The following is a 25,946-nucleotide window of genomic DNA, read 5'->3' on the forward strand; positions in this document are numbered from 1 at the left end:
CAGTTGTGTCATTCTGCCTTTAGGTACGACTACTTCTTTGGGATCTATCTATCCTGCACCTTTTGAATTGCACTGACAACCTCCAACCTTGTTGCTTTCCTATCATCCCTGCTAGAGTCTCCTTCCAATCAACTTTACCCAGCTTGTTTCTCATGCCTCTGTAATTCCATTTAGTCCACATAATACTGATACATCTGACTCTAGTTTCTTCCTCTCAAGTTGCAGGGTGAATTCTATCAGTACGATCACTGCCTCCTAAGGGTTCCTACTCAAATCCAGTTCATTACACAACACCCAATCCAGAATAGTTGATCCCTTAGTGGCCTCCACCACAAAATGCTCTAAGCCATCTCGTAGGCATTCTACAAATTCTCTCTCTTGGGATCCAAAAATAGCATTAACCTGGTTTTCCCAATCTACTTGCATATTGGAATCTTCCATGACTAATGTAACATTGCCCTTTCAGGGTCTTTTTACATTTGCAGTTCTTTAACTTTACCCACAACAACTCTACAACTCTTCCTAAGGATTTGATATCATATTTTACCAAAGCCATGCCCTCTGCCTGCCTGTCCTTTCAATACAATGTGTTTCCTTTGATGTTAAGCTCTCAATTATAATGTTCTTTCAGCCACAGGTCAGTGATGCCCCACAACATCATATCTGTTGATCTCTAACTTCACTGCAAGATCATCTGCCTTATTTTGTAGACAGTGTGCATTCAGTCCAGTATTCAATCACCCTTGTCAATTTTGTCCCCCCTTACACTGCAACTCATTCCACTGACCATAATTTTGCCCTATCATCTGCCTGTCCTTCCTGATCAGTCTTTCTGTAGACTGCCTGTGCTTGTATGCAATTCTCAGCCCTATCACTCAATTTCCCATCCACCAGCCAAATTAGTTTAAACTCTCCACAACACTTCTAACACACCTGCTTGCAAGAATATCGGACCCCTTGGGTTCATGTATAACCCGTTCCCTTTGTACAGGTCATACCTTCCCCAGAAGAGATCCCAAAGATCCTGAAATCAGAACCCCTGCCCCGTGCACTAGTTCTTCAACCACACATTCATCTGCTCAATCATCCTTCTTACCTTCACTGGCACATGAAATACGCAGCAATCCAGAGATTGTTCGACCCAGCTCCCTAAATTCACTCGTCAGGACTCCTCTTTTTCCCTACACTCCATCAGTCCCATTTCCACTTACGGGGGTGATTGATAAGTTCATGGCCTAAAGTAGAAGGAGATGAGTTATGCAGCTCTCGTTACATGCACATGCAGTTCAACTCTTTGAGTGATTATGCAGAAAGTTTGAAGTTAATAACTCATCTCCTTCTACCTAGTACAAAGTAAGTGGCGGGATACTTGGTAGTGTGGAGGAACAGAGATCTGGGGGTACATGTCCACATCCCTGAAAGTTGCCTCACAGGTAGGTAGGGTAGTTAAGAAAGCTTATGGGGCATTAGCTTTCATAAGTCGAGGGATAGAGTTTAAGAGACGAGGTGTAATGATGCAGCTCTATAAAACTCTGGTTAGGCCACACTTGGAGTACTGTGTCCAGTTCTGGTCGCCTCACTATAGGAAGGATGTGGAAGCATTGGAAAGGGTACAGAGGAGATTTACCAGGATGCTGCCTGGTTTAGAGAGTATGGATTATGATCAGAGGTTAAGGGAGCTAGGGCTTTACCCCTTGGAGAGAAGGAGGATGAGAGGAGACATGATAGAGGTGTACAAGATATTAAGAGGAATGGACAGAGTGGACAGCCAGTACCTCTTCCCCGGGGCACCACTGCTCAGTACAAGAGGACATGGCTTTAAGGTAAGGGGAGGGAAGTTCAAGGGGGATATTAGAGGAAGGTTTTTCACTCAGAGAGCGGTTGATGCGTGGAATGCACTGCCTGAGTCAGTGGTGGAGGCAGATGCACTAGTGAAGTTTAAATGACTACTAGACAGGTATATGGAGGAATTTAAGGTGGGGAGTTATATGGGAGGCAGGGTTTGAGGGTCAGCACAACATTATGGGCTGAAGGGCCTGTAATGTGCTGTACTATTCTATGTTCTATGTTCTAAATAAACAAAAATACATAATGACATTCGTGCATATCAGGGAAAATATAATCTAAAGTTGAATTAGGGTCTTTTAGGTTAGCTCCCGGTGGTGGTGGGGAAGAAGCTGTTGTTGACTCCTGGACTTCTTAGCTGTTGGCAGCGATGTGAAGAGGGCTTGGCCTGGATAGTGCGGGTCCTTATGATGGGATGTCTCCATCTTGAGATATTGCTTCCTATGGTTGTCCTCAATGCTGCAGAGAGCTAATCTCTGCGGCCATCTCCACTATAATTTTCAGAGAGTACCTTTAAGATTATAACATTTAGCATTTTTAAAAAATTCACACCCATCATTTTTATTCTTAACCAGTCACTTAAAAAAATCTGTCACTACCATTTTCTCCCCATCTAATTAACCTTCCTGAATAAAAACAACTTTGATGACATAGGTAGGAAAAGGGAAGAGGTCCTGATAAAAACACTACAGGGAGTTAGGAAGGAAGTTGAGAAGCAGGACCGCAAAGGTAGTAATCTCAGGATTACTGCCTGTGCCACGTGACAGTGAGAATAGGAATAGGATGAGCTGGAGGATAAATGCATGGCTGAGGGGTTGGAGCAGGGGGCAGGGATTCAGATTTCTGGATCATTGGGACCTCTTTTGGGGCAGGGGTGACCTGTACAAAAAAGGACGGGTTGCACTTGAATCCCAGAGGGACCAATATCCTGATGGGGAGGTTTGCTAAGGCAACTGGGGAGAGTTTAAACTAGAATTGTTGGGGATGGGAACCAAACTGAAGAGACTGGGGAAGAGGAGGTTAGCTCACAAATAGAGAAAGCTTGTAGACAGTGTGAGAGGGAGGATAGGCAGGTGATAGAGGAGATGCGCTCAGACCGAAGGTTTGAGATGTGTCTATTTTAACGCAAGGAGTGTTGTGAACAAAGCAGATGAGCTTAGAGCGTGGATCAGTACTTGGAGATATGATGTGGTGGCCATTACAGAGACTTGGAATGGCTCAGGGGCAGAATGACTACTTCAAGTGCTGGGTTTTAGAAGTTTCAGAAAGGACAGGGAGGGAGGCAAAAGAGGTGGGGGAGTGGCACTGTTGATCAGAGATAGTGTCACGGCTGCAGAAAAGATGGACACCATGGAGGAATTGTCTACGGAGTCTCTGTGGGTGGAAGTTAGGAATAAGAAGGGGTCAGTAATTTTACTGGGTGTTTTTTATAGGCCGCCCAATAGTAACAGGGATATCGAGGAGCAGATAGGGAAACAGATCCTGGAAAGGTGTAATAATATCAGTTGTCGAGATGGGAGATTTTAATTTCCCAAATATCGATTGGCATCTCCCTAGAGTGAGGGGTTTAGATGGGGTGGAGTTTGTTAGGTGTGTTCAGGAAGGTTTCTTAACACAATATGTAGATAAGCCTACAAGAGGAGAGGCTGTACTTGATCTGGTATTGGGAAATTAACCTGGTCAGGTGTCAGATCTGTCAGTGGGAGAGCATTTTGGAGATAGTGATCACAATTCTATCTCCTTTACAATAGCAATGGAGAGAGATAGGAACAGACACGTTAGAAACGTGCTTAATTGGAGTAAGGGGAATTATGAGGATATCAGGCAGGAAATTGGAGGCTTAAATTGGAAACAGACGTTCTCAGAGAAAAGTATGGAAGAAATGCGGCAGATATTCAGGGGATATTTGTGTGGAGTTCTGTGTAGGTATGTTCCAATGAGACAGGGAAGTTATGGTAGGGTACAAGAACCGTAGTGTACAAAGGCTGTAATAAATCTAGTCAAGAAGAAAAGAAAAGCTTACACAAGGTTCAGAAAGCTAGGTAATGTAGAGATCTGTAAGATTATAAGGCCAATAGGAAGGAGCATAAGAAGGAATTAGGAGAGCCAGAAGGGGCCATGAGAAGGCCTTGGCAGGCAAGATTAAGGAATACCCCAAGAAGAACAAGAGGATAAGATGTGAAAGAATAGGACCTATCAAGTGTGACAGTGGGAAAGTGTGTATGGAACTGGAGGAAATAGCAGAGATACTTAATGAATACTTTACTTCAGTATTCACGATGGAAAAGGATCTTGGTGACTGTAGTGATGACTTTTAGCAGACTGAAAAGCTTGAGCATGTAGATATTAAGAAAGAGGATGTGCTGGAGCTTTTGGAAAGCGTTAAGTTGGATAAGTCGCCGGGACTGGATGAAATTTACCCCAGGCTTCTGTGGGAGGCGAGGGAGGAAATTGCTGAGCCTCTGGCGATGATCTTTGTATCATCAATGGGGACGGGAGAGGTTCCTGAGGACTGGAGGGTTGCGGATGTTGTTCCTTTATTCAAGAAAGAGAGTAGAGATATCCCAGGAAATTAAAGACCAGTGAGTCTTACCTCAGTGTTTGGTAAGTTGATGGAGAAGATCCTGAGAGGCAGGATTTATGAACATTTGGAGAGGTATAATATGATTAAGAATAGTCAGCATGGCTTTGTCAAAGGCAGGTTGTGCCTTATGAGCCTGATTGAATTTTTTGAGGATGTGACTAAACACATTGATGAAGGAAGAGTAGTAGATGTAGTGTATATGGATTTCAGCAAGGCATTTGATAAAGTACCCCATGCAAAGCTTATTGAGAAAGTAAGGAGGCATGGGATCCAAGGGGACGTTGCTTTGTGGATCCAGAACTGGCTTGCCCACAGAAGGCAAAGAGTGATTGTAGACGGGTCATATTCTGCATGGAGGTCGGTGACCAGTGGTGTGCCTCAGGGATATGTTCTGGGACCCCTTCTCTTTGTGATTTTTATAAATGACCTGTATGAGGAAGTGGAGGAATTGGTTGGTAAGTTTACTGATGACACTAAGGTTGGGGGTGTTGTGGATAGTGTGGAGGGCTGTCAGAGGTTACAGCAGGACATTGATAAGATGCAAAACTGGACTGAGAAGTGGCAGATGGAGTTCAACCCAGATAAGTGTGAAGTGGTTCATTTTGGTAGTTCAAGTATGATGGCAGAATATAGTATTAATGGTAAGACTCTTGGCAGTGTGGAGGATCAGAGAGATCTTACAGTCCAAGTCCATAGGACGCTCAAAGCAGCTGTGCAGGTTGACTCTGTGGTTAAGACGTACGGTGTATTGGCCTTCATCAGTTGTGGAATTGAAATTAGGAGCCAAGAGGTAATGTTGCAGCTATATTGGACCCTGGTCAGACCCCACTTGGAGTACTGTGCTCAGTTCTGGTTGCCTCACTACAGGAAAGATGTGGAAGCCATAGAAAGGGTACAGAGGAGGTTTACAAGGATACTGCCTGGATTGGGGAGCATGTCGTATGAGAATAGGTTGAGTGAATTTGGCCTTTTCTCCTTGGAGCGAAGTAGGATGAGAGGTGACCTGATAGAGGTGTATAAGATGATGAGAGGTATTGATCGTGTGGATAGTCAGTGGCTTTTCCAGGGCTGAAATGGTTGCCACAAGAGGACACAGCTTTTAGGTGCTGGGGAGTAGGTATAGAGGAGATACCAGGGGTAAGGTTTTTTTACTCAGAGAGTGGTGAGTGTGTGGAATGGGCTGCCGGCAATGGTGATGGAGGTGGATATGATAGGGTCTTTTAAGAGGCCTTTAGATAGGTACATGCAGCTTAGAAAAATAGAGGGCAATGCGTAAGCCTAGTAATTTCTAAGGTAAGGACATGTTCGGCACAACTTTGTGGGCCAAAGGGCCTGTATTGTGCTGTAGGTTTTCTATGTTTCTATGAGTATTCTCCCTTCTTCAGCATCTATTCAGCCTCCAGTTTGAAAACTAAAATATAATTGAGACAACATCAATGGTTTACGAAGTTCTAACATAAAATAAGTGAACTTTCCAAATATGGTGTAAGGATCCATTTTTTGGAATTCTGGAGAGAGAAGGGATTGAGAAATTTTGGGAGGTGTGATTTTGTGTTGTTCCTGGAGGAGCAATGGAGCCTGACTGACCTGACCTTGCAGTGGTTGGGTTAACGTGGAATTGAAACAGAGTCCTGCCAAAGTGTCTCAGCCTGAAATGTCGACTGTACTCATTTCCATAGCTGCTGCCTGGCCTGCTGAGTTCCTCAGCATTTTGTGTGTGTTGTTGTGAAGAGTAAACACATGGAGACAAATATGCCAATAGAAGTGGTAAAGGTGGGGGATAAGCAGTTGAGGGATATGTTTAGGTGAGTTTGCAAACTTCAGTTTTTAGAAGTTACCTTGTTGGGATTGTTCCATGGGCTTGCCTCCCTAATGTCCTTCAGACTTCCAGGATCAGTGCAGGACACATGCACAGTACTGATTTTTGTTGTCCACCATGAGCTGCTGTGCTTCAGACTGCCTAAATCCAAGGTCTGAGTTCTTTCCCTAAACTTCCCTACTTCTTAAGGAGGTTTTTTACAGCCCAATATAGATATTGTATAAACTTTCTTTGCTAACATTCTGATTAGTTCCACATTGGTCTTGTACAACAATTTCAATGTGCGGTAATGTAAAAAGCTGCAGGGAATAGTTGACTTTGCCCAATGCACCACAGGCACAACCCTCTCCACCATCAGCAGTATTTACTAAAGACACTTCCTCAAGAAGGCAGCATCCGTTATCAAAGTTCCCCACCATTAGGGCCATGCCATCTTTTTGCAACTACCATTGGACAGGAGATACAGGATCCTGAAGTGCCGCAGCCATCCAGTTCTTAAACCAAGCAGTACTACCAGTTTTAGCATCACGGTCATAGCAGTTAGTGGAATGCTGTTACAGTATCAGTGACCTGGCTTGAATTCCGCCACTGTCTGTAAGGAGTCTGGACGTGTGGCTGTGCATGTTTCCTCTGGGTGCTCTGGTTTCCACTCACATTCCAAAAACATACAGGTCACAGTAATGGGTGGTGTGGGTTTGTTAAGCCAAAGGGCCTGTCACAGTGCTGTATATCTAGGTAGACAGAGTGAAACTCTGATCACCACTACAGCTTAGCAATATTATGGCCACTCTGATCAGTTTGCACTAAAATTGACCTTTTATTCAATTTTTGATTTTGTTCTCTTGTAAATATTATGCATAATTTTTGTTTAAATATTTTTTTTCTTGTGAATTCTGTTTGTATGCTGATGCACCGTGCCTGTGATACTGCTACAAGTAAGTTTTTCATTGCACTGGTATATACATGTACTTGTGCATATAACAATAAATAGCTTTGACTTTGCCTTTTGAAGCACTATTTGACAGTATGCTACACAAAAACCACTGTGTCTCGCAGTTTCTCAGGAGGTGAAGATTTCAGGGGAACGGCAGACAGAAGGACTGATGGGGGAGGTGGGAGAGGGAAGAAAACAAAAAGCAGAAAAGCTGGAAGAACTCTAAAGAGCAAAGGTCCTTGGCCTTCCCTTTCCACAGATGCTGCTTGACTGGGTGAGCTCTTCCAGCATTTCTGTTCTTGTTTCAAATTTCAGCATCTGCAGTTTTAGTTATTTTCTGACTGGCGAGGTGGGTTATTTGTCCTCTACTTTGAATCTTTTGGAAACTGTTCTGTTTGTAGCATTGGCAACAGCATTCACCTTTATTCAGCCTGAAGGAAGCAATGGGTGAATCCACTGAAGTACAGCAGTACCTGCAGGAGGAGCTGCTCATTCTGGATGACAGGTAATAACTGCTTTCTTTGACATCCCTGAAATTGTGTTTTTCTCCCTGCCCCTGTGTAAGAAGATTTTTTTGTCAGACAGCAAAGATTTAAATTTAGATTACAGCATGGAAGCAGGCCATTCAGTCCTACAAGGCCATGCTATCCTTCATTTCAACTTGTCTAATTGGTTGATTTCCCTTCATATGTAGATTACCTAGTTTTGTTTTAAAAGCATCTTTATTCCGCTTAAATACATCTTACCTTTATTTTTGAATCCAACATAAAATCTTCCCTTAGGGCAGGGTGGTGAGAGCATTCATTGGAAACAGGAACAATTTTAAATAGCCTTTTAAACAATAGCCGATTTGGAGCAAAGGGCATTTGGTATTACAAAGGGCTGCTAAAGGGTCTTCCACATCAGGGACAAAGGTTCACATCCAGCCACAGACGGAGGGTAAGTCTGCCCCTTCCATCACATGTAAAGTGGAGTGTGAGCAGAGTTACTTGGCACTTGGTCTAGAGGTGCACCTTCCTGGAGTCAATTATAAAAGATGAAATAGCGGCACATTTGGTTAGCAGTAACAGGATCGCTCCGAGTCAGCATGGATTTACGAAGGGGAAATCACACTTCACTAATCTTCTGGAATTTTTTGAGGATGTAACTATGAAAATGGACAAGGGAGAACCAGTGGATGTAGTGTACCTGGACTTTCAGAAAGCCTTTGATAAGGTCCCACAAAGGAGATTAGTGGGCAAAATTAGAGCACATGGTATTGGGGGTATGGTACTAACATGGATAGAAAATTGGTTGGCAGACAAGAAACAAAGAGTAGGGATTAACGGGTCCTTTTCAGAATGGCAGGCAGTGACTAGTGGGGTACTGCAAGGCTAGGTGCTGGGACCGCAGCTATTTACAATTATAGATTAATGATTTAGATGAAGGGATTAGAAGTAACTTTAGTAAATTTGCAGATGACACAAAGCTGGGTGGCAGTGTGAAATATGAGGAGGATGTTAGGAGAATGCAGGGTGACTTGGACAGATTGAGTGAGAGGGCAGATGCATGGCAGATGCAGTTTAATGTTGATAAATGTGAGGTTATTCACTTTGGTGGCAAGAACAGAAAGGCAGATTACTACCTGAATGGTGTCGTTAGGAAGAGGGGAAGTACAACGAGATCTGGGTGTCTTTGTTCATCAGTCACTGAAAGTAAGCATGCAGGCAGTGAAGAAAGCTAATGGCATGTTGGCCTTCATAACAAGGGAAGTTGAGTATAGGAGCAAAGAGGTCCTTCTGCAGTTGTACAGGGCCCTGGTGAGACCACACCTGGAGTATTGTGTTAAGTTTTGGTCTCCAAGTTTGAGGAAGGACATTCTTGCTATTGAGGGAGTGCAGCGTAGGTTCACGAAGTTAATTCCCGGGATGGCAGGAATGTCATATGTTGAAAGATTGGAGCGACTGGGCTTGTATACACTGGAATTTAGAAGGATGAGAGGGGATCTGATTGAAACATATAAGATTATTAAGGGATTGGACATGCTAGAGGCAGGAAACATGTTCCCAATATTGGGGGAGGCCAGAACCAGAGGCCACAGTTTAAGAATAAGGGGTAGGCCATTTAGAATAGAGTTCAGGAAAAACTTCTTCACCCAGAGAGTTGTGGATCTGTGGAATGCTCTGCCTCAGAAGGCAGTGGAGGCCAATTCTCTGGATGCTTTCAAGAAAGAGTTAGATAGAGCTCTTAAAGACAGCGGACTCAAGGGATATGGGGAGAAGGCAGGAACGAGGTATTGATTGTGGATGATCAGCCATGATCACAGTGAATGGTGGTGCTGGCTTGAAGGGCCGAATGGCCTACTCCTGTACCTATTGTCTATTGTCTTCATGTTCATTTCAGGCTAAATATTTGTTTCCCATCTTTCTGCAGGGGCTTACGATGTTCATGGGAAGGCCTGGCCTTACTCGACAGCCTGCTGCCCACTCTTCTGAACCAGTTGCAGCATTCCTACTGGAACTCGGCTTCTCGCTGTCTTTGACTCATTCCTTCTTTAGAGTCACTGGAAGTTCAAGTTTATTATCAGTTAACTGTATACGTGTATATAGCCACATAAAACAACATTCCTCTGGACCAAGGTGCACAACACAGTACATATAACCCACACACAACACAAAATTGATTTGACATTGGCTTTGCAGAAGAAATTGGAGAGTTGTAGCAGGTGGCTGCCTTTATGATTGGAGGCCTGTGACTAGTGGTGTGCTGTGTTCGTTGTTGTTTGTCACCTACTGTATATCAAAGACCTGGATGATAATCTGGCAACACTCACAAAATGCTGGTGGAACGCAGCAGGCCAGGCAGCATCTATAGGGAAAAGTACAGTCGACGTTTTGGGCCGAGACCTTTTGTCAGGGCTAACTGAAAGAAAAGGCAGTAAGAGATTTGAGAGGGGGAGAGAGGGAAATTCAAAATGATAGGACAAGACAGGAGGGGGAGGGGTGAAGCTAAGAGCTGGAAAGGTGATTGGCAAAATGGATACAGAGCTGGAGAAGGGAAAGGATCATGGGACGGGAGGCCTAGGGAGAAAGAAAGGGGGAGGGGAGCACCAGAGGGAGATGGAGAGCAGGCAAAGAGTGATTGTGAGAAGGACAGAGAGAAAAAAAGAGAGAGAAAAGGGGGGGTGAATAAATAAATAAGGGATGTGTAAGAAGGGGAGGAGTGGCATTAAACGTCGACAGTGCTTCTTCCTATAGATGCTGCCTGGCCTGCTGCATTCCACCAGTATTTTGTGTGTTGTTGTTTGAATTTCCAGCATCTGCAGATTTCCTCGTGTTTGTGATAACTTGGTAACCTGGATCAGCAAATTTGTAGATGACAGCAAGATTGGGGGCATAGTGGACAGCATGGAAGACTCTCAAAGTTTGCAGGAGGATCTGGATCAGCTGGAAAAATAGGCAGATGGAATTTAATGCAGACAAGTGTAAGGTGTTGCACTTTGGGAGGACAAACTAAGGTAGGACTTACACGGTAGGACACTGAGGACTGTGGTAGAAAAGAGGAATCTGGGAAATCAGATCTATAATTCCATGAAAGTGGAAATGCAAGTTCAGTTCAGTTTCAGTTTATTGTCATTTAGAAACCACAAATGGAATGCAGTTAAAAAATGAGACAACGTTCCTCCAGAATGATATCACAAAAGCACACGACAAAACAGACTACACCAGAAAATCCGCAATACGTTTGGTAATCCCGGAGTCTGGAAAGTAGATAGGGCTGTAAAGAAAGCTTTTGGCACATTGGCCTTCATAAATCAATGTACTGAGAAGTTGGAATATATGTTGAAGTTGTATATGACGTTTTGTAGATTTCTATGTTCTATGTTTCTGAGGCCTAATTTGGAGTACTGTGTGCAGTTCTGGTCACCTAACTATAGGAAAGATATCAGTATGATTGAAAGAATACTGAGAAAATCTACAAGGTTGCTGGATTTGAGGACCTGAGTTATAGGAAAGGTTGAATAGGTTAGGAGTGTAGAAGAATGAGGGGAGATTTGATAGAGTTACACAAAATTACAAGGGGTATAGATAAGGTTAATGTAAGCCGGCTTCTTCACATGTAGGATGAGACCTTTGGTTAAGGGTGAAAGGTGAAATGTTTCAGGGTAACATGAGGGGGATCTTCTTCACTCAGAGAGTAACAGGAGTGCGGAATAAGCTGCTCATGGAAATGGTGGATGTGGGTTCAACTTCAACAGTGAAGAGAAATTTGGAGAACTATATGGATGGGAGGGGTATGGAGGGCGACGGTCGGGGACTAAGCAGAATAATAGTTTTGCATGAGCTAGGTGGGCTGATGAGTCTGACTCTGTGCTATGTATATAACATTACTCCCACCACGCACTGTCCCCAGGAAGACCGTATTGGTTGCTCACCTCTTTGCAGAGAGTGGGGGGAAAGATGCAAGGACCTGCCTGTGAGTTGTCCTGAGCAGCAGTTGGACAGAAACGACTCTCTGATCCCAGGGACACACAGAAACAGATATCAAGCATTGCTAGATCATCAAAAGCACCCTCTGGTCTGCCAGTATATTGAAATGTCAATAGAGGAGTGTTGCCAACTGTTAAGAAGTGTAACTCAACACTGTCTACAAATGGAAGAATAAAAAAGGATTGTACAGTTTATTTTTGTAAATATTTTTTGTTATGAATAAAGTTAACTTTGGTTAAAAAATACTCATTCATAACACTTCAAATCTCCAGGGAGTGAAAAACAAATGGATAATTCCTGAGTTAATTTCCCACTGCTGCCTGTAAGGAGTCTCTATGTTCTCCCCAACACCGCATGGCTTTCCTCTGGGTGCTGCGGTTTCCTCCCACAGTTGGTATGTTGATTGATCATTGTAAGTTTTCCTGTGACTATGCTAGGATTAAATTGGGAATTGCTGGGTGTCCTGCAGGGCTGGAAGAATCTGCTCCCGGCTGTATTCAATAAATAAAAACAGAGACGTCCTCAGAAAATGAGACGATATCCACTCTGGAAGGAAAAGGAATAAGTAAATTCCTTCTTAGTCTAAATGTTATGATACAAAGGAATCAGGAGATCTTGGAACATGAAACATAAAACAGTAGCGCCCAGTCACAGTAAATAATTAGGAAGGCTAGTGGAATGTAGATCTTCGTTGTATTGGTATGGAAATTGTAAGTTTTGGGTATTAATGGGACCATATATGGAGTACTACATACTATATCTAAGGGGAATATTTTCATTGGAGGCAGTGCAGAGAAAATTCTCTTTAGTTAATATTTGAAATGAAAAGATCAATAGATTGAGCATGTTGGGTCTATACTTATTGACATTTAGAATAATGAGAGGTGATCTTATTGAAACATAAAGCTTGAAGGACGATAAACAGGGTTGATGCCAGACAATTTCTGGAATTGGGGCACCGTTCTGGAATAAGAGAGCTCTCATTTCAAACGGAGCTGAGGATGAATTTCTTCTTTCAGGGTCATGACCTTTTGGAATTCTCTTTCCCAAAGAGTTGTGGAGGCATTCATTGCATATATGTGAGATGGAGTTTGAGAAGCACTTAAACAACAAGCAGGAGAGACATGCCAGTGCAGCATGAGGTGAGGAGGAAATAGGCCTTAGTGTTCTAAATATTAACTGGGCAATATGCTGTCTTAGAATAAGTTTAAAGCAGCTTCTGGTCGAGCCCAGTAGGAAAAAGACAATTCTGCACTGTTGCTTAGTAAATCAGGTTTGATTAGGGAATGTAAGGTAAAGGAACCCTTATGAAGCAGTGATCATAATATAGAATTCACCTTGCAGTTTGAGAGGGATGTACAGCGGAGTTAAGCGTACTACAGAGGCATACACTCGCAACCCTCTCCTCTCCGATGAAGTGACAGTTCTTGGAGCGATGCCATCCTGGAGTTCAGCTTCTGGTGAGACCACCATGAAGGAGAGGTTCCAGACCAAGAGCCATCCAACCAAGACCCCAATGGTGGAGCTGCTGGAAGATGGTGACACATCACAACAACAGGGAAGGCCAAAGCAGCGAAGGACCTCTTGCATTCCGTGCCATTGGACCCTGACCCCAAGCTCTCAAGGACTGCGGCGACTGCCGGTCCATCAGCTTCCCTGCATTAAGCACAGTCATTCTCCAATAAGGGCAACCTGTTGGGAGAATATCGTACTCGACTTGTGGGCCGAAGGGCCTATATTGTGCTGTAGGTTTTCTACATTTCTAATGTAGTTAAAATTAGTGGGAAACTAGAGGATTGCAAAGCTTTAAAAATACAACAAAAGGCAACTAAAAAAAATAAGAAAAAAATTAACTATGAAAGTAAGCTTACCAATAATATGAAAGTGGATACCAAAAATCTTTTTAAGATACATAAAGAGTAAAAGAGAAGCAAGAGTGGACTTTGGACCATCGGAAAATGAAGCTGGAGAATTAGTACTGGGGAACGAAGAAATAGTGGACGAACTGAATAAGTGTCTTCACGTTGAAGACCCCAGCAGCATGCCAAAAATTCAAGTGTCGGGCAAAAGTGAGTGTCGTCCTATTACTAATGAGAAGGTATTTGGGAAATGAAATGGTCTGAAGGGAGATAGACCTGGACCAGATGGATTATACCTCAGGGTTCTGAAAGATATAGCTGAAGAGATTGTGAAGGCGTTAGTAATGGTCTTTCAAAAATCTCTATAGTCTGGAAGGGACTGGAAAATCGCAAATGTCACTCTACACTTAAAAGGGGAGGGCAACAAAATACAGTAAATTATAGGCCTGTAGCCTGACTTCATTATTAAGGGTGAGATTTTGGGGTACTTGGATGCAGATAATACAAAAGGCATAGTTTCCTTAAAGGGGAATGTTGCTTGACAAATCTGTTGGAATTCTTTGTGGAACTAACATGCAAGATATACAAAGGAGAGTCAGTTGATGTTTTTTACTTGGATTTTCAGGCCTTTGACAAGGTGCCAGACATGAGGCTATTGAACAAGCTAAGAGCCCTTAGTATTACATGAAAGATACTAGCATGGACAGAAGATTGGCTGGCTGGTAGAAAGCAAAGAATGGAAATAAAGGGGGCTTTTTTTCTGGTTGGTGTTGTGTCCACTACTTTTCATGTTATATTTTAATGATCAGGATGATGGAATTGACAGCTTTGTGGACAAGTTTGCAGGTGATACGAAGACAGGTGGTGTTGAGGAAGCAGGAGGTCTGCAGAAGGACTTAGGAGAATGGACAATGGTGGTTGACATAACACAGTGCAGGGATGTGTATGGTCATGCACGTTGGTAGAAGGAATAAAGGCGTGGACTATTTTCAAAACGGAGCTAGTTCAGAAATTGGAGGTGCAAAAAGACTTGGGAGTCCTGGTGCAGGATTCCCTGAAGGTTAACTTGCAGGTTGAGGCGATAGTACGGAAGACAAATATAATGTTAGTATTCATTTCCAGAGGACTAGAATATAAAAACGAAGATGTAATGCTGAGTCTTTATGAGACATTGGTCAGACTGCATTCGGAGTGTTGTGAGCTGTTTGTGCCTCCCTCATTTCTGAGAAAAGATGTGATGGGATTGGAGACAGTCCAAAGGAGATTTATGAGACTGATCTCGAAAGAGAGAAGGTTAACATATGGCTTTGAGCCGATACTCACTGGAGTTTAGAAGAATGGGAGGAGGGGTGATCTCATTGAAACCTGCCAAATATTAAAAGACCTAGAGTAGACATGGAGAGGATGCTTCCAATAGTCGGAGAGTCTAGGACCCAAGGCCACGGCCTCGGAATAGAAGGATATCCTTTTAGATCAGAAATGATGAGGACGCAATAGATTCGGAAGATGCTGGAAATCCAGAGCAACGCACACACACAATGCTTGAAGAACTCAGCAGGTCAGACAGCATCTATGGAAATTAATAAACAGTTGATGTTTCAGGATGAGACCCTTCTTTCAGGACTGGAAAGGAAGGGGGAAGATGCCAGAATGAAAAGGTGGAAGTGGAAAGGAGGATTAGCTAGAAGGTGAAACAAGCTAGGTGGGAAAGGAAAAGGGATGGAGAGGAAAGAACCTGATAGGAGAGTGGACCGTGAAAGGGAAGAAGGAGGACACCAGGGGGAGGTGATATGAAGGTGAGAAAAGTTAAGTGGCCAGACTGGGGAGTAGAAGAAGAGAGAAGAGGAAAGAAAGAAATTGCCATCAGATTGGAGGCTATCTGGACAGAATATGAGGTGCTGATACTCCACCCAGGTTGGCCTCACCATGGCAAAAGTGGAGGCCATGGACCAACATGTCGGAATGAGAATGGGGATAAGAATTAAAATGGTTGGCCACTGGGAAATCCCAGTTTTGTCGGATGGAGCAGTGGTGCTAGACAGAGCGGTCTCACAATCTACGTCGGGTGCCACCAATGTAGAGGAAGCCGCATCGGCCCTAACAGATTCACAAGTAAAGTGTTGCCTGATCTGGAATGAGTACTTGGGTCCTTGAATGAACGTATAAGAGAAGGTGAATGGGTTGCTGTAGCATTTGACACTTGGTGCCAGGAGGGTTGAATGGACAAGGGAATCACAGAGGGAGTGATCCTTGTGGAAAGTGAAGAGTGGGGGAAAGTAATGATGAGTTTAATGGTAGGATCCCATTGAAAATGGTGGATGTTGCAGAGAATGATGTGTTGGATGTGGAGGTTCATGGGATGGTAGATGAGGACAGGAGGAACTCTATCCCTGCTAAGGCACCAGGAAGGTGGTGTGAGTGCAGATGTCTGGGAAATGGGGAAAATGTGGGCGGGGGCAGCATCAATGGTGGAGGAAGGGAACCCCTATTCTTTGACGAAGGAGGACATCACTGATGTCCTGGAAAGGAGAGCCTCATCCCAGGACAGAGAAGGAAGTGAGGAAAGGGAATAGCATTTTTACAGGAGACAGTGGGAAGAGGTACAGTCAAGAAAGGCATGAGAATCCATAGGTTTATAAAGGATAGCAGTGGATAGTTTGTTGATGAGATAAAGAGAACAAGAATGGGCCTAGAATTGTCAGAAATGGACCAAGGGAATTTAAGGGCAGGGTGGAAGTTAGAGGAAAAGTTGAAATTGATGAGCTCAGCCTGGGGTCATGAAGCAGCACCAATGCAGCACCAATGCAGTCATTAATGCAGTGCAGGATTAGTTAGGGAGCATTAACAGTGAAAGCTTAGTACATCGACCAATGAAGAGGCAGGCGTAGCTGGGGCACCTGAGTTTGGAGAAGTGGCAGGTAAGGAGATGAGGTAAGACAGGGAATCAGGAATGGGGGAATGGTGAAGAGGGGGTAATTACCGGAAGTTTGAGAAATAAAGGTTCATGCCATCAGGTTGGAGGCAACCCAGATGTTACACAAGGTATTGCTCCTCCAACCGAAGTGTGACCTCATCATAGCAGGAGAGGAGGCCATGCACTGACGTGAGGATTGAGTCTATGTTTCTTTTTTAACAAACACTTCTTTAAAAAGTTACTGGGACACAGAATGTATTCTGTGTGGGGTGTTACATGGTTGATAGATTCACAACTGATCTAACCCTCAGGGATATAGCTTCCGGACTATGCCACACGAAAAGGGAATCAAGCTTTGCCAAAGACTTACTCGATTTCGTTTTTACGAAACTACTTGCTGCAAATGCATCTGTGAATGACACAAATGTAGAAAAGAGTTTTTGTGGCTATGTTGGTGTGGTAAACTATGTGTACCTGTCTGGACATGCCCCTCTGCTGAATGGTCCTGTGGCTCCTCCCACAGACCCCGGTATAAAGGCGATTGGAGGCACTGCTCCTCCCTCAATCTCCGAGATGCTGTGCTCCATTTTGCTGCTAATAAGAGCCTATTGTTTGTCTCCTGTCTCCAAGAGTTATTGATGGTGCATCAGTTGTCTCCTTGCCATAACAATTATGTTCTGTTGCATTACCAGTTTAATGAAAAGAGCCAGTGATTCAGATAAATCACCTGATCCTTAGGGTAGATCCACTTAGCAGCTCAAATGTAGTCAGTCTAATGGTGCCATATGCAACTGCCATCAAGACAGCTGATCAATCACATACTATCTTAGATATTTCTGTTAAGCTCGGGACTCCAATTCATACCACTCCACTCCCCCCACTCGCTGTCCGAAGGAATCACATCATTCGCCTGTCGAGCAGCAACCTTCCGAAACTGCCCTCAGTCTGTATCAATTGATTGATTGAGATACAGAACTGAAAGGCCTTTCCGGTCCTTCAAGCTGTGCAGCACCTCAACCCACCTGTTTATCCCAGCCTAAACAAGCGGCAATTTAAATGCCCAAAGAGCCGACTATTACCACACTGCTGTTTGTTCCCTCCAGCTCCTCAGCAAGCTGATTTTTAGCCCGGAGCAGTTCACCCTCACCCAGTCCCGTGGATAATGGCGAGGCAAGCCCTGGAGGGTCAGCACCGAGAGGGGTGATGACGCTGGCCAGCTCCAGCACTCGGCACCCTTACAAACGCTGGAAGACGGTTCTCATGACAAAGGCTTAAAGTTCAGATGTTGTCAGGATGCCAGTGGATACCAGGCCCCAGCCATTGTCAGGTACAGATGGTTACCAGGCCCCGGCCGTTGTCATGGCACTGGTTGCCAGGCCACAGCTGTTGTCAGGTACTGGTAGTTACCAGGCCCCGGCCGTTGTCAGGTACCGGTGGTTGCCAGGACCCGGCCGTTGTCAGGGCGCCGGTTGCCAGGCCCCAGCTGTTGTCAGGTACTGGTGGTTACCAGGCCCCAGCCGTTGTCAGGTACCGGTGGTTGCCAGGCCCCGGCCGTTGTCAGGTACCGGTGGTTGCCAGGCCCCGGCCGTTGTCAGGGCGCCGGTTGCCAGGCCCCAGCTGTTGTCAGGTACTGGTGGTTACCAGGCCCCGGCCGTTGTCAGGTACAGGTGGTTGCCAGGCCCCGGCCGTTGTCAGGTACCGGTGGTTGCCAGGCCCCGGCCGTTGTCAGGGCGCCGGTTGCCAGGCCCCAGCTGTTGTCAGGTACTGGTGGTTACCAGGCCCCGCCGTTGTCAGGTACCGGTGGTTGCCAGGCCCCGGCCGTTGTCAGGTACCGGTGGTTGCCAGGCCCCGGCCGTTGTCAGGGCGCCGGTTGCCAGGCCCCAGCTGTTGTCAGGTACTGGTGGTTACCAGGCCCCGCCGTTGTCAGGGCGCCGGTTGCCAGGCCCCGCCGTTGTCAGGGCGCCGGTTGCCAGGCCCCGGCCGTTGTCAGGGCGCCGGTTGCTAGGCCCCGCCGTTGTCAGGGCGCCGGTTGCCAGGCCCCGGCCGTTGTCAGGTACCGGTGGTTGCCAGGCCCCGGCCGTTGTCAGGTACCGGTGGTTGCCAGGCCCCGGCCGTTGTCAGGGCGCCGGTTGCCAGGCCCCAGCTGTTGTCAGGTACTGGTGGTTACCAGGCCCCGGCCGTTGTCAGGTACCGGTGGTTGCCAGGCCCCGGCCGTTGTCAGGTACCGGTGGTTGCCAGGCCCCGGCCGTTGTCAGGGCGCCGGTTGCCAGGCCCCAGCTGTTGTCAGGTACTGGTGGTTACCAGGCCCCGGCCGTTGTCAGGTACCGGTGGTTGCCAGGCCCCGGCCGTTGTCAGGTACCGGTGGTTGCCAGGCCCCGGCCGTTGTCAGGGCGCCGGTTGCCAGGCCCCAGCTTTTGTCAGGTACTGGTGGTTACCAGGCCCCGCCGTTGTCAGGGCGCCGGTTGCCAGGCCCCGCCGTTGTCAGGGCGCCGGTTGCCAGGCCCCGGCCATTGTCAGGGCGCCGGTTGCCAGGCCCCGCCGTTGTCAGGGCGCCGGTTGCCAGGCCCCGGCCGTTGTCAGGGCGCCGGTTGCCAGGTCCCGCCGTTGTCATGGCGCCGGTTGCCAAGCGCGGGGTCAGGTTGGCCCAGTCACCGTGCCGGGACGCCGAGCAGGAAGATGGGGACGCGCGCCGGCTCCAAAGCGTCTCGGAGAGATGGGGGCCTGCGGACTCCGCCAGGTAGGGCAACGCCTCCCCACCCCGGGCGACGGAGGCTCCGGTGAAGCCTCTCCCCGCCCGCACATGAATCATCGTCGGGCCCAGCCTCCGCGCTCCCGGCCCGTATTCCTTCCAACCCCCGGGGGCGCCCCTTCTCCTTCTCCCCTCCCAGCCTTGGCCGACTCCCCACCTCTGCGGCTGCTTTCCCTTCCCCTCCTCTCCTCCCTCCCCACACCCTCCCCCTCTCCTCCATCTCCCCACACCCTCCCCTCTCCCCTCCCCTCCCACTCCCCCCTCCCACTCCCCTCCCCCTCCCCCTCTCCCCCCTCTCCCCCCCACTCCCCCTCTCCCCCCCACTCCCCCTCTCCCCTCTCCTCCCTCCCCACACCCTCCCCCTCTCCTCCATCTCCCCACACCCTCCCCTCTCCCCTCCCCTCCCACTCCCCCCTCCCACTCCCCTCCCCCTCCCCCTCTCCCCCCTCTCCCCCCCACTCCCCCTCTCCCCTCTCCTCCCTCCCCACACCCTCCCCCTCTCCTCCATCTCCCCACACCCTCCCCCTCTCCCCCTCCCCTCTCCCCCTCCCCTCTCCCCCTCCCCTCTCCCCCTCCCCTCTCCCCCTCCCCTCTCCCCCTCCCCTCTCCCCCTCTCCCCCCCTCCCCTCTCCCCCTCTCCCCCCTCTCCCCCTCCCCTCTCCCCCTCCCCTCTCCCCCTCCCCTCTCCCCCTCCCCTCTCCCCCTCCCCTCTCCCCCTCCCCTCTCCCCTTCCCCTCTCCCCCTCTCCCCTCTCCCCTTCCCCTCTCCCCCTCCCCTCTCCCCCTCCCCTCTCCCTCTCCCCCTCCCCTCTCCCCCTCCCCTCTCCCCCTCCCCTCTCCCCCTCCCCTCTTCCCCTCTCCCCCTCCCCTCTCCCCCTCTCCCCCTCCCCTCTCCCCCTCCCCTCTCCCCCTCCCCTCTCCCCTTCCCCTCTCCCCTTCCCCTCTCCCCTTCCCCTCTCCCCTTCCCCTCTCCCCCTCCCCTCTCCCTCTCCCCCTCCCCTCTCCCCCTCCCACTCCCCCTCTCTCCCCCTCCCCTCCCCCTCTCCCCCTCCCCTCCCCCTCTCCCCATCTCCCCTCCCCCTCCCCTCTCCTCCCCTACCTCATCTGTCCCTCTCCTCCTCTCCCCTCCCTCGGCCCTCTGCCACTCAGTGATGCCGCCTTCCCATCCCAAGTTCACCCAACATCCTGCAGAGTGGTTTCCCTACCCTTCCCCAGCCCCATCATTCCCCACATCAGCAGATCATCTCTGCCATGTCTAGCTGTGGGACTCTACTCTTCCCATGTATATTCCACCATTCTTCCCTTTAAGCCGAGGGAGAAATACTTTGCCACATCAGAAGTCACAATTCAGTCAGTGGAAAGGGGTATGGCAGCTCCATCTTCTCACTGATTCAATGGTTTTTAAAGGAAATTATGAAAAAGCTTGATTACCTTGCTCTTTCTGATTTTTATAGGTGACTTGGATGATAAAGTGGAAGGGTGGTTTAGTAGGTTTGTAGATGACATGAAGGTTTGTTGTGTTGTGGATAATATAGAAGGTTGTCATAGATTACAATGGAACATTAAGAAGATGCAGAGTTGGGCTGAGAATAGCCATATGGGGGTTCAACCCTTAGAAGTATGAAGTGATATACTTTGGAAGGTCAAACTTGAAGGGTTATTGGCAGGCTTCTTAGCAGTGTGGAGGAACAGCGGCATCTTGGGGTCCATGCCCATAGATCCCTCAGAGTTGTTACACAAGTTCATAGGGTGGCTAAGGGGGCATCTAGTTTGGTAGCATTCTTTATTCACCAGTTATGAGTTCAAGCTACGAGGTACTGTTGCTGCTCCATAAAACTCAGGTTAGAACACACTAGGAATATTGTGTTCATTTCTGGTTGCCTCACTATAGGAAGGATGTGGAAGCCTTAGAGATGGTGCAGAGGAGATATACCAGGACACTGCCTGGATCAGAGAGCATGTCTTATGAGGACAGGTAGAATGAGCTAGGACTTTTCTGTTTGAGGCAAAGGAAGCTGAGAGGAGAAGATAGAGATTATAAGAGGCATACATAGAGTGGACAGCCAACGCCTTGTTCCCAGGGCAGAAATAGCTAATCGGAGAGCTATTTTAAGGTAGTTGGAGGAAACTAGGAGGAGATGTCAGAATAAGATTTTTTTTCAATGAAGATTACTGGGTGCGTGTAATGTGCTGCCAGGTCTGATGGTAGATGCAGGTACATTAGGGGACACTTGAGACCCTTATTCAGGCACATAGGTAAAAGAAAAGTGTAGGGTTATGTGGGAGGCAAGCATTAGATTGATTTTGGTGTAGGTTAAAAGGCCAGCACATAATGTGCTGAAGGGCCTGTACTGTACTGTAGTGTCTATGTTCCAATAAAAAGTCTTGATAAACTTAACAATCTGAATGCAATAGCTTTAGTTCAGGATGTACTGCTGAGGGAATTAACAGCACCTAACAGAAGTACAAACAAATAAACTTATAAAATGTCATGAAGTAAAAATCAATCATTTGGTAATGTCAGTTTCAATCGTAGCATTACAGTGCACTAGCCGCTACTTGTCTAACTGACGGAGTAATGCGTATGTTGTGAATGCCTGGAAACGAAGGCACGAGACCAAATGGTAACATCTGTGTTCATGTAGTTTGACACTTGACTTCCAAAATAGCATTACATAACTTGTAAAATTTTAGCTTTTCTTCTCCCAAAGATTACCTATTGTCTGTTGCAGAGCTTGTTGCCACTTGCACCAGTACGTGTCTGTACAGGTGCAATGAAAAACTTACTTGCAGCATCACATGTACATCATCTTGGCTTCTCAAATGAAGATTTAGGAAGAGGGCTGCCCATGTCTGCTGCAGTCATAGACATGAGCATGTCCTTTAGCCCGCACAGTGGTTTTTTTTAGGTGGAGTGCAGTGTTTGTGGTATTTGCCCCACCCTTTACACCCGGGGTTTATCTGCCATAGCCTAGCAAATTGGGACAGTGACGACGAGATCCTCGGGTTGTAGGAGTTACGTTGGAGTGTCCTTCTCCTAGGCGGACGGCCTGACAAGGCTGACGAGCCCCACCTGCCCGGGTTTGGAGTCAGAGTTGGCCTTCTCTTAGGATGGCTGCCAACCAAGGCTGACGAGCCCAGCCCACCCATCCAGTTATACCGCCGGACACTCAGTCATGCCATGTGGAAACGGGGCACCGACGAGAAGGTGTTGCTATGGATGCAGTAGTGTAGGAGAGGCCATTTGCAGTGGCCTCCTGCCTAGCAAGCCAGACAGTGACCATGCGGCGATTTACATCGGGAAAGGAGAGGCCATGGGTGAGCAGGACGTCAGGCCTAGACCACAAGTACATAGCATCATATAAACAGTTTTCACAAGAAAAACACAAATTACACACAATTTTTACAAGAAAGAACACAGAACAATACATTTTAGTTGAAAAGTCATCAAAGAGATCATGGTGTATAGATTAAGAATTTGCCATTTTGTTCAAAAAACATATAGTTGAGGGCAAGTAGCTGTCCTTGAATTTGGTGGTGTTGGGCTTCAGGCATCTGTACTTCCTGCCCGATGTTCGTTGTAAGAAGACAGCATGGCCCAGATGTTGTGGATCTTTTATGAAGGATGTTGCCTTCTTGAAGCAGCTGCTCCTGTAGATACAATGGATGGTAGGAAGGGATGTGTAGTGGATAGAGTACACTAGTTTCTGCAGCTTCCTATGTTCCTGTGCTTTAAAACTGCCACACCAGTCCAGGATTCAACCCATAAGGATACTTTCAATAAATAAACAAAATTTAATTGGTTTACACAGAAAATACCAGCATGATAACAATGTGATGTGATAGAATACGTACACAACGCTGGAAGAACTCAGCAGGTCAGGCAGCATCCGTGAGAAAAGAGTAGCCAACGTTTATGTTTCCTGATGAAGGGTCTCGGTCCGAAACGTTGGCTACTCTTTTCTCACGGATGCTGCCAGACCTGATGAGTTCTTCCAGCGTTGCGTACGTATTCTTTGATCCACAGCATCTGCAATTGTATTTTTGTGAATGTGATGTGATAACTCCCCCATGACAGATTGGTCAATTGAAGGATAGCAATGAAGTATCTTAGTGTTAGCCACAGCTAGCAACGTCCTTCTTGGTTTCCTTCCTTTATCTCTGGCAGCACTGTAGATGTTATAGCATAGCTAATGTGAAGCTTCCAACTCGGGGAGCTCTCAGTTACCTTTTACCCTTGGTCAACTTAGTAAATGCTTCATGTTTATTAACCCAGCTCCAATAAATGAACCAATCACAAAACAGTTATCTCAAATAACTCCAAAATTAAGCAATGTATTGTAGTTATGTTCCTTCCTCATCTGTGGCTTTACTAAAGTTACATAGTATGTCCTGTTTAGACAATTCTTTCTGCTAAACCCACTTTAATAGTTAATTGATTCAGTGGTGTATGTATCTAAAGGAAAAGATAAAGTCTTTCTTTTAACTATATCCCAACTGCAAGGGTATGTTATTTCCCCGAGAGAAACATAATCTGGCCTTACTGTTGAACTGTTAGTTAAAATCGCAGCCTGAACATCTTGCTTTACATTATTTTCTATTTGGCAAATGCTACTACATTTTTGTGCAATAAATACTTCAGCCTTTCCATCATTACTCCTAGGTTTCAGTTTATTATTGATGCTATGTTCCAAACCGAGTTTATAAAATGTGTGATGGACAAACAGGAAACTGAGCTCGCCAGTGTCTCTCCTCATCTCAGTATTTTGTGGATTTTATTGTAGTTCTTCGTTTTCTTGTGGGTGGCTGCAAGAAAGGTGAATTTCAAGGCAGTATATGATATAGATACTTTGATAATAAATGCATTTTGAATTTTGAACGTTGAAGAACTTCTGTCCTTCTGCAAACATTCTGATGAAGTAACAGTTCAGCACAGCGGTTATCCGCAGGATACTGATGATATCACATTTTGCCGTGATGATGTAATTTATCTTCGTCAGCCATGGTCTTCAAAGTTCAAAATTGGAAGTGCATTTATTATCAAAGTATATATATCATAACCAGTCTGCCTTTCGCCCTGACCGGTCTATGACCATATAATAGTTCGTGCTCAGTATGACATTCTGTTTGCCTTCTTAATAACCTGTTGTACCTGCAAGCCAACATTTTGCAATTCATGAACAAGCACTCCCAAGTCCGTCTGCTCAACAGCATGTTGCAATCGTTCACTATTTAAATAATAATCTGCTCTTCTATTATACCTTACAAAGTGGATGTTCTCGCATTTACCAACGTTGTATTCCATCTGCCAGACCTTGACCCACTCACTTAACCTATCTATATCCCTCCGCAGACTCTCCACATCCTCTGTACAATTTGCTTTTCCACTCAGTTTAGTGTCATTAGCAAATTTTGTTACATTACACTCAGTCCCCTCTTCCAAACCATCAATGTAAATGGTAAAGAGCAGCACTGACCTCTGCGGCACCCCACTCACCACCAACTGCCAACAGGAAAAACACCAATTTATACCAACTCTCTGCCTTCTATTGGTTAACCAATCCACTATCCATGCCAATACACTCCCTCCGACTCCATGCATCCGTATCTTATTTATAAGTCTCTTGTGCGGCACCTTATCGAACGCCTTCTGGAAATCCAAGTATACGACATCCACCTGACTCCTGCAGCCTCATCACTCGCATCCGTCGCCAGGGAGAAGGGTGCTAACAAATCAGGTGCTTTTAACACAGGGTGATGGCACAACATGGTTTTTAACTTTTCAAAAGCATTCTGACAAGAATTGCTCCATTCAAATTTTTCCTCCTTCCGTAGGAGTTTTGTAAGTGGGAGAGCAATATCCGCAAAATTTTTACAGAATTTTCGATAGTATCCCATCATGCCCAAAAACCTTCTCAGTGCCCTTTTATTGGTGGGTACAGGAACCTCAGAAATAGCCTATACTTTTGCTTGCACAGGAGTCAACTGCCCCTTTCCTACCACATACCCCAAGTGCGTGATTGTGGCATGACCAAATTCACTCTTTGCAAGGTTCACTGTAAGTTGGGCTACAGACATTCTTTTAAACAGATTTTCTACAGCCTCCATGTGCTCCTCCCAGGTGTCACTCCAAACTGCCACATCGTCAAGATAAGCCTTGGTGTTGGTTAACCCTTTTATCACTGTGTCGATCATCCTCTGGAATGTCCCTGGTGCATTTTTCATTCCGAACGGCATAACATTGTACTCGTACAACCCAGATGGGGTGACAAAGGCTGAAATTTCTCGAGCCCTGTCCGTTAAAGGAATGCACCAGTACCCCTTTAACAAGTCAATTTTAGTGATGTACCTCGCCTTCCCCATTTTATCAATGCAATTGTCCACCCTGGGAATAGGGTAAGCATTTGTCTGCGTGACAGCATTTACCTTTCTGTAATCGGTACAGAATCTTATGGTACCATCCGGTTTTGGGACGACCATGCAGGGAGAGGCCCACGTAGAAGAGGATTCGCGGATTATCCCAGCAGCTAGCATATGTTCAATCTCTTTTCCTACTAGCTGGCTCTTTTCTGAATTCATCCGATAAGGGGCTTGTTTAATAGGATATATCGAGGTAACAATCACATCATGCTCTGTTCTTCTACACCTCCTTGGAACATCTGGACATAAATCTGTATGCCGTTTAATGAGCTGTGTTACCTGTTCCCTCTGTTAAGGCTCGAAGTGATTGACTCTGTCAGCAAGGCTTGCTAAAATAACAGAGTTCTCTAATCT

The 25,946-nt window shown here is 46.4% G+C and overlaps 2 protein-coding genes across 2 annotated transcripts in view; both read left to right on the plus strand.

The window, feature by feature from the left end:
• Positions 1–11,843, plus strand: part of rsad1 (radical S-adenosyl methionine domain containing 1) — a 68,704-nt gene extending 56,861 nt beyond the window's left edge. The window contains exons 8-9 of the mRNA XM_059949001.1: positions 7,584–7,687; positions 9,595–11,843. Of these exons, the coding sequence (XP_059804984.1) occupies positions 7,584–7,687; positions 9,595–9,703 (213 nt within the window). The 3' untranslated portion in view covers positions 9,704–11,843. The remainder of the gene's footprint in view (positions 1–7,583; positions 7,688–9,594) is intronic.
• A 5,874-nt stretch (positions 11,844–17,717) lies between these two features.
• mycbpap (mycbp associated protein) overlaps positions 17,718–25,946 on the plus strand; it is a 399,570-nt gene continuing 391,341 nt past the window's right edge. The window contains exon 1 of the mRNA XM_059949031.1: positions 17,718–19,161. Within this exon, the coding sequence (XP_059805014.1) occupies positions 17,718–19,161 (1,444 nt within the window). The remainder of the gene's footprint in view (positions 19,162–25,946) is intronic.

Source organism: Hypanus sabinus, chromosome 23, assembly GCF_030144855.1.
Source record: "Hypanus sabinus isolate sHypSab1 chromosome 23, sHypSab1.hap1, whole genome shotgun sequence".
Classification (NCBI taxonomy): domain Eukaryota; kingdom Metazoa; phylum Chordata; class Chondrichthyes; order Myliobatiformes; family Dasyatidae; genus Hypanus; species Hypanus sabinus.